Below are 8,824 nucleotides of genomic sequence, written 5' to 3' on the forward strand. Positions count from 1 at the left end.
GACATAAATGGTCATATTTATGGAAAGTACATTTTAATTGCATTAGCCTATCTTTATCGGCCATTTTCTCAAAATGACATGTTCCCTGTGCGCCAATTCACTTAACTTAGTCTTCAAAGGACGTACATTCCCTTTATTCCACACACAGGTTCTTAGGTCTTATAGTCAGACTTTTACAGAGGCTTTTCTTTTATATCTTGTGTTGTTTTGATTTTAAGTGTCATTGAATGTGTAAATTTATGCAAAATATGCATCCGTAATACATGTGAATAGTGTTTTTTTTTTTATAATTCCATGAAATGACAATATTTAGATAAATTGATTTGTAAAAGTTGACCAGTCAGTGTCTTATCACAATAAAACAAAAACATTCTGCCTTGAAGCAATGTGTTGAAAAACAGATTCTGGTAATATGCAAATTAGCGCACATTTAAGGACGGTTTGCCTCATTTGCATATTTTAATTTTAAAATAAATAAAACTTGTAATACAATAATATATTGTATTTATGTATACTTTCAATTGGTAAAGTTTCAGTCTGATGAGAGTAAAGAAAGAAAGAAATCCCTATTAGCCTGTGGTGCCTGGCCTTAAAACTGACTTGCCTAGTTACATAAAGGTTAAATAAAAAATAAAAATTGATAAAACGTTGATTCAACTTGGGAAACTGATTGGATTTGAAAACGTTAGGGGATTTTGTCTTTTTTCAACCAACTTTGAACCTAAATCCAATGACATTGTGACCTTTTGGTCAGTTTATTGCATTATTGTGTCCCGGTTGAAAGTGTTTTAAGGGTGGTATGTGTTTGAGCCAATAAGTGATGAATACAGGGTCACCTCCTTCGGAGAATTGTTGTGTAACCAGTTCAGCAGCTATTCTTGAGCATTATGTGTAGTGCCTAGCAATAGAGCCGAGTTGCTGATTCTGGATCAGTGGCACAATCAGAAAGTAGGGGCGGGTCATCACCATGAGGTCGGATATCGTGAGATTGCATAGCAACACCAATGAGAGGCGTGCTAACTGAATAATTGCGATTGTGTCGTAAAAATAATGTTTTGGTGAAGCTCTGTGACCACTGGTGTCCTCTACGCTTAACTGCATTTACCCAGTTTATACATTCCCATAGTTATAATTTCTTCTGCGAACCACCACAATCCGAAGTCATGGCAGGTACTTTGGCACGTAAAGCTGTTGACCACCTTAAAAGCAAGGAGTTCAGAGACTATTTGATGAGGTAAAACACATTTGGAAGATCTGGAAGATAGCTAGCTAACGAGATACATTTTACTGTAGCGACTAGCAAGCAAGCTTGCTAACAGTAGACATCTAACGTTAACTAAATTAATGATCAAACAAAGCGAACTAGCTAGTTGTAAATTCATGTGCACATCTGCAGCTAGTGTAACGTTACTACAGTTAACGTTTGTTTGTACAAATGTTTCTAACGACGTGCCCGGCTTGAAGGACGTTTGGCTTGAATGTTGTTGCTATCGCCGAAGCTAACTAACTGTTAGCTGTCAAACTAGCCTACTGCTGTGTGTGCTAATGTGTTACCGGTGATGTGAGACCTATGAGTATTATTAGTTATCCCAGGCAGGATATGAGGTGTTAGTTGTTTTTCATAAGGTATATGCATATCCCTCTAACCAAAACTCCTTTTGTGTTATGTCTGTCATCTTGGTGTCCTCATGGGAACTTTCAAAATAAGCACAGTAAGTATTCTCTGTTCATTGTGCAGGCTAGTTTAGTTTTTGTCTACTAAAATCTGAATATTTTGGCTCCATTGACCATTGCAGATATACTCGTCTCTTAGGTAGTTGTCGAGACTGTTTAATTGCTATGGCAGTTTGAAAACATTTGACCCTTACAGTAACCTCGTTGCTCTTTATATTCCTTGTTCCTTAAAATGTAGTTGTGTACTTCTATTCCAGCACTTCTGGGGACCTGTGGCCAACTGGGGTCTGCCCATTGCAGCCATCAGTGACATGAAGAAAAGCCCCGAGATTATCAGTGGCAGAATGACCTTTGGTGAGACATAATACTGAAACATAGCTAAACAATGACTGATGTTTAGCCATAGCCTAACATTAGGGACACGTTTCTGCCAGGGATTGATAGTCACTCTTGTTGAATAACTCCAGAGTCATTATATGTCATTTCAGCAAGCCATGACACCCACTATCACAGATTGTTCTGAAATCATTTCTGTAGTTAGAAACTGATAAGATTAGCATACCTGCATCATTATTTTGTTAAAATGTAATTTGATCTCTGAACAAATGAAGCTTATTGGTTTGCCCCCAAATTGACCCTTTTTATTTTATTTATGGGATTCACATAAAATGTAGTAAATATAGAACCCAACATCTGATTTAGACCAAACTTCTTCCTACCATTGAGTAAGACATAGGGAATCCAATTAATTGGTTAGGGTTGCTTTTGATCATTTTATTGGATTCCTCATGTCTTACTCGTTGTTAGGAAGAATGATGATCCAAATCAGATGTTAGGTACAATATTTATCAATCCTCTTTCTTGTGCTTTTTGAGTCAGAATGGCCCTTCATGCTTTGATAAAGTAGAATTCCAATAGTTTAACATTCTTCGTTGAACCTCATAATCCTTTCTTGCTGTCTGACACGAGGCAAGAAAATGTTGTGATAAGGTTGTCCTAAAGATATGTAAGTGTCGAGTGGCTGTTAATTCCTTATTTATTGAGTGTTTTTGTGTGTTCTTTTCCCCCCGCAGCTTTGACCTGCTACTCCCTCCTGTTTATGAGGTTTGCATACAAAGTTCAGCCAAGGAATTGGCTCCTCTTTGGTTGCCATCTAACCAATGAGACCGCCCAGCTCATTCAAGGTTCACGACTTATCAAATACAAGTAAGCTCACAATTTACTGTACTGATTTGCTTATTTCAATGCTAAACTTTTTTTGGTTTGTACCTGCATTCCACTCTGGCTACCAAGCAACAACAACCTCAAAACATATGTGATTTATTCACTGCTCAGGTGGTGTCTCTTGTTAGTAACAAATTATTTGGGGTTCTTTCTTAGGGTATAATAGACTGATATTTCAATGAAGCCACAGCCTTGAAGCCCAAATATATATATTTTAGGATTTTTCCACACAAGAATATGTTGAAAGTTGCCATCAAATCAACTGAAAATGTATAACATGGAAGCACAGTACTTCATAACATAATTTGTTTTATCCATATCCATGATAACATCTTAACTTCAATCTCTCATACTGTTTACACATAGATCATCAAACATTGTCACTAGTTATAATTTCATATGTCATTTAGACTTAATGCTGTTCTACAGAATGTGTGTCTCCAGTAATTCTGATGGAATTTTTTCCTTCTTTCCAGCATGGAGAAGAAGTCTTCTTAGTAATGGACAAATGCAGAATATATAGTTTCATTAGGAAATCGGCATAGTTTGACCCTATGGTTTTCGTGTGTATGACCATGTTTATCTCATTGCATACCTATGTAAAACTCTTAACTTAAAAAATGTTAATTTAGATTAAACTGCTGTTGACGATCACCATGCCTGTTTCTTCCGGTATATAAGGTCAATGAATAGATTTGTTTTGCATAATGTTTTTTATGCACAAACTAATTAAATGGAATGGAATCTAGTGAGGCCCTGTTACAGATGGGATTCTTTTAAAGAGGTGGTCCATAACACAAATATTTACTGTTTGTCCTCATTTTAATAAATGTGTTAGCAATACCAATAACACAATCTTTATCAGAATGTACAGGCAATAAAAGTTGTACTCTGGTGTGTTGCCATGGAAACATTATTCCTGAATATAATGAATAAACCCTTATCTATGTATCATGAATTAAACTTCCTCTTACACTGACCATAATTTATAATAAACTGTCTGATATCCATGAAGTGGCTGATGAGCTTTTACCTTCATAATGACTGATAACTCTAAAGCTGTGCAAGACCTTCGCCCAAGAACTGCCCGGTCCATACATTTGTTTAGCTAAATTATATATATATTCTTTTTTTTAAAGCGATTTTAAGATGTTACTCTTAATGGAAAGTACACATTTTTATTGTTAACCTGGACAAGCAGACCTGATTTAACTTCTAATCATCAAGCCATGAATGAGTTGAATGAGATAATCCATCCACCTGACAGATGTGGCATATCAAGAAGCTGAGTAAACAGCATGATCATTACACATGTGCACTTTGTGCTGGAGACAAAAGGCCACTCTAAAATGTGCAATTTTGTCACACCAAAATGCCACAGATGTTATGAGGGAGTGTGCAATTGGCATGCTGACTGCAGAAATGTCCACTAGAGCTGTTGCCAGAGAACTGAATGTGCATTTCTCTACCATAAGCTACATTGTTTTAGAGAATTTGGCATCCAACCGGCCTCACAACCGCAGACCACGTGTATGGCGTCATGTAGGTGAGCGGTTTGCTGACATTAACCTAACATGCTGACCAGACCGGGCACGTTGCGTGCGCGAGCGTCGCAAAATAAATTTAGAAATCTATTTTATTCAAGTATTGAACCCACACTGCTCACACGCGCCAACGAGCGTCTGCATTACCAAGGGCTAAAATAGAAGTCATTCCTATTTCTGACGCAGATCGCGCTGCAAGTCCTGCCTCTCCTGTCTCCTCATTGGTTTATAGAAGCAGGTACACACGTGCCATCTCCTCATTGGTTATACCCACGTGGGCGATTGAAAGACCAACTGTTTTGCCGGTAGTCGTCGTAATGAAAAAGCCTGGAAGGAGGAGATAACTATAAATTATTCGGTTGGCCGTTTTATGTGTGGATTAATTGGCGGAGTAGAGGAGCTTGTGCATTTCAGGTAAAATAACAACTCAATGTTTATATCCCAGGACAAATTAGCTAGCAACAGCAAGCTAGCTAAATAGGACAAATTTTAGCTAGCAAGTGCAAGCTAACTAGCTAAATTGCCATACATGTTTAATGCTTTTCGACCTGTCCCCAAATTAATGTCATTGGTTCCGAGTTTGTTTTGCTATTTTAACCTGCGTGTCGTGATCGCGTTTGGTGTGGGGGGACAAAATAAATGTATGCACAATATCGCACGCGCGTAGCCGGTTTGGGTTCCGTGTTAGGATCTGTACACAATTCCCGGAAGCTGAAAATGGCCCAATTCTTCCATGGCCTGCATACTCACCAGACATGTCATCCATTGAGCATGTTTGGGATGTTCTGGATCGACGTGTACGACAGTGTGTTCCAGTTCCCGCCAATATCCAGCAACTTCGCACAGCCATTGAAGAGTGGGACAACATTCCACCGGCCACAGTCAACAGCCTGATCAACTCTTTGCGAATGAGATGTGTTGCGCTGCATGAGGCAAATGGTGGTCTGACCAGATACTGACTGGTTTTCTGATCCATTTTTAAAGGTATCTGTGACAAACAGATGCATATCTGTATTCCCAGTCATGTGAAATCCATAGATTAGGGGCTAATTAATTGTTTCAATTGACTGATTTCTTCATATGAACTGCAACTCAGTACAATATTTACATTTTTTTGCATGTTGCCTTTATATTTTTGTTCAATGTAAAATAAATGTATTATTATTATCAACTCTTCCAGGAAGGCTGCATTCTGAATGACCTTGATGAAAGGCAACAGTGAACACGCTGCTTTAGTTACATGTACTGAAATATCTTTGAAATGGTACAGTATCTTCTCTGATTATGATTTTATCTTAAATGTCTTGTTAATTTCTGTAATGACACGTGAGGTGAAGCTAGACATATCTGCTTATCACCACTAGGGCTACGGCGATCATGAAATTTTGTCAGCCGGTGATTGTCAAGCAATTATCTGCTGGTCTCATGGTAATTTACCTTTAATTAACATAAACATATTTAGCATCTCCTGGCTTCCACGCACAGCCTACAAGCCACTGATGCAGACCTTTGGGACATCTACATTTTAAAAAGTCTAATAAATCCATTATTTATTTTAGACAGGTCTAAAGAAACATGATGTGAAGAAAATGTTTATTTCAGAAGAACAGAACAGCATCCTCTGCGTTGTCCTTATGTTAGGCCCTGATCTGGCTTTCGCCATATGGCTCAGGCGCTACACTAGTTCATTTAGCAGACAAGATTTGCTTACAATTCCATGGCTTAATTTTATAGTATGAAGAATACAATTGAACATAGCTGAATAAAATAGAAAGGATATTTTCTCCAAACAATTTTCTCCAAGCGACTCAAATGATGATTTGAAAAAAGTTGCATGAAAGGCATGAGCTCTGCTTAGATTTTTTGTGCACACTGTACACACTTCATCAGTCTGTCATTCACAGTTTGACAAGCACTTGATAATGCCTAGAATGTCCTGGCTGCATCCCTTTTGTGTGGGCATAATTCCCCTAAAAAAAATCTATGCCTTTTGCGGACAGTGGCCATTGTGCCCTTGGGCTGAATATAATAATTAGAATTCCCTTCTCCCCACTGCATGCAGAAGCACCTCTCTCACTCACATGGCCCTCTGTCACGTGATCAGGTCTTTCTCACTGGCTACAAGTGAAGACCGACACATCGGGGACGCAACTGCGAGTGTACTTATCCAATTCCGAGGCGCATATTGAAGTTATTGGAAGAACTTTCCACATTTACTTTGTCAGCCAACAAGATAAGTAGGCCTAACGAACAGTAAAAGCACTAGCCTATGTCAATCTAGTAGTACTAAAGTTAACCAATTCTATTCTGTGCGAGAAATAAATATTCCAAACATATATCCAAAGATATATCCCAAATTAATACAACCACCAGCATCAAAAAACCTGTTTTAAGCAATGAGAATGATGCAACAGATCAGAACGGTTAGCTTATAATGTTGATAAACTGTTAGGCTATTTCTTCACATTATAAGCGCAGCAATGCGCACCCAGTAGGCTATATACACAAATGTTCCATTAGCAGGAAAACACCATTTGATTATGCATGTTATTATTTTTTTTATAAAAGTGCCTTTTTATGGTTAAAATGATCTTCCCCAAACTTGAAACTCACTCGCTGTGTGTGTATGCCAATTAGGCGTAAAGCGGATTAATGTGCTTAATTTTAAGTAGTTATCCTCTACGGGATGGGTGTCCCTAAACCGGGACGATTGTTGCTAACGTGCGCTAATGTGACTAGAACGACGTTGTATACAACAGCCAACTTCCGGGACATAGACATGCCTTATAAGGGCAGAAAGCTTAAATTATTGTTAATCTAACTGCAGTGTCCAATTAACAGTAGCTATTACAGTGAAAAAATACCTTGCTACTTTTTGACGAGAGTGCACAACAACAAAAAACTTTTATCACGGCAACTGGTTTGATACATTCACCTCTGACGGTAAATAATGTACTTACATTCAGCAATCTTGCTCTGGTTTGTCATCCTGAGGGTCCCTGAGATAAAATGTAGCATTGTTTTGCTTGATAAAATAAATGTTTATGTTCAAATGTAGGAACTGGGGTTTACAGTTTGACCCCACTGCTGTGTCTGGCTCCACACCCACCTCGCCCGGCCATTTAGATGTGTGAAAGTTAGTGTATACGCTAATGACCCATCATGTATGACAGTCCTGGGGGCGCGCTGTGTTAAGAAGCAGTGCGGCTTGGTTGGGTTGTGCTTCGGAGGACGCATGGCTTTCGACCTTCGTCTCTCCCGAGCCCGTACGGGAGTTGTAGCGATGAGACAAGATAGTAATTACTAGCGATTGGATACCACGAAAATTGGGGAGAAAAGGGGATAAAATTTATTTAAAAAATAAAAAAATAATAATAAATCAAACTCATGCTTTTTTGTTTGTATTATCTTATACCAGATCTAATGTGTTAAATTCTCCTACATTAATGTCACATTTCCACAAAGTTCAAAGTGTTTCCTTTCAAATGGTATCAAGAATATGCATATCTTTGCTTAAGGTCCTGCGCTACAGGCAGTTAGATTTGGGTATGTAATTTTAGGCGAAAATTGAAAAAAAGGAGAGGATCCTTAATTAAGGCAAACAGCGCATACTTTTTTTTGCAACTTTTTCTAATCATAGTCGCACACCTCATGTAGCCTAGCCCATAGGCCTATATGTTTTGATAAGGTTTGTATCACAACTAAAGTGGCCAAATAAGCTGGGCATCATTCACAAATGATAGGCTAATATTTCAATCATCACACTATTCTTGATTTAATCTTGTCTTTACATATACTAAATAAAATGTGTGAAATTTTCTTGATTTAGAATGGACCATTATCATGCACCTGTCTCGAAACGGGCAGTGGATGGAGGACGCTTTTCCCGTGGTTCATTTTCATGCCAGCAAGGTATGCTATACTCCTGTTTTAAAGAGAAGCAATGTGCCAAGCCTATAGAAAGCTGATTTGATCCTCCTCTTTTTAGTAGAGGCCATCACTCTCTTTTCTCACACAATTGCATAGCCTATAGAAATGTTGCTCAACATGAGCTCATGGGCTCTCATGAAGTGTTTGATTAGATTTTCGATTACATTTGCATTGATGTCAGTGATGAGAGGTACAATAATAGAGTGCTGAGTACCAGGCAGTTAGCAAGTTTCGTAGGCTACTAATGACCAGCAGCAGCATCAGAACTTGGAGAAGCCTAGTTACCGTGACTAAACGGTCATGTGGAATTTGACTACCATCATGACTCGCGACCGTCGGTGTGGCAGTAATACAGTCACTGTAACAGCCCTAATCACCACATGCATTTGTCATTTAATGTTTTGACTGGTAATAATAATATTAGAAATGTAAATTTTATTTGAGTTCAACAT

At 38.3% G+C, this 8,824-nt stretch overlaps 1 protein-coding gene across 1 annotated transcript; it reads left to right on the plus strand.

The window, feature by feature from the left end:
- The first annotated feature begins 1,065 nt into the window (after positions 1-1,065).
- On the plus strand, positions 1,066-3,861 carry LOC111968119 (mitochondrial pyruvate carrier 1). Its single transcript, XM_023993672.2, has 5 exons — positions 1,066-1,234; positions 1,709-1,712; positions 1,932-2,028; positions 2,748-2,880; positions 3,375-3,861. Exons 1-5 carry the CDS (start codon positions 1,164-1,166, stop codon positions 3,394-3,396), a joined length of 327 nt encoding a protein of 108 aa, XP_023849440.1. The 5' UTR covers positions 1,066-1,163; the 3' UTR covers positions 3,397-3,861.
- The last annotated feature ends 4,963 nt before the right edge of the window (positions 3,862-8,824 follow it).

Source organism: Salvelinus sp. IW2-2015, linkage group LG8 (genome assembly GCF_002910315.2).
Source record: "Salvelinus sp. IW2-2015 linkage group LG8, ASM291031v2, whole genome shotgun sequence".
Lineage (NCBI taxonomy): Eukaryota > Metazoa > Chordata > Actinopteri > Salmoniformes > Salmonidae > Salvelinus > Salvelinus sp. IW2-2015.

What these genes read in the sequence shown, in the direction of transcription:
- LOC111968119 (XM_023993672.2), top strand. Translation starts at nt 1,164, where the DNA reads ATGGCAGGTACTTTGGCACGTAAAGCTGTTGACCACCTTAAAAGCAAG. An exon ending in CAGTGGCAGAATGACCTTTG is followed by an intron (nt 2,029 to 2,747) that starts GTGAGACATAAT and finishes TTCCCCCCGCAG; the next exon opens with CTTTGACCTGCTACTCCCTC. An exon ending in TCACGACTTATCAAATACAA is followed by an intron (nt 2,881 to 3,374) that starts GTAAGCTCACAA and finishes CCTTCTTTCCAG; the next exon opens with CATGGAGAAGAAGTCTTCTT.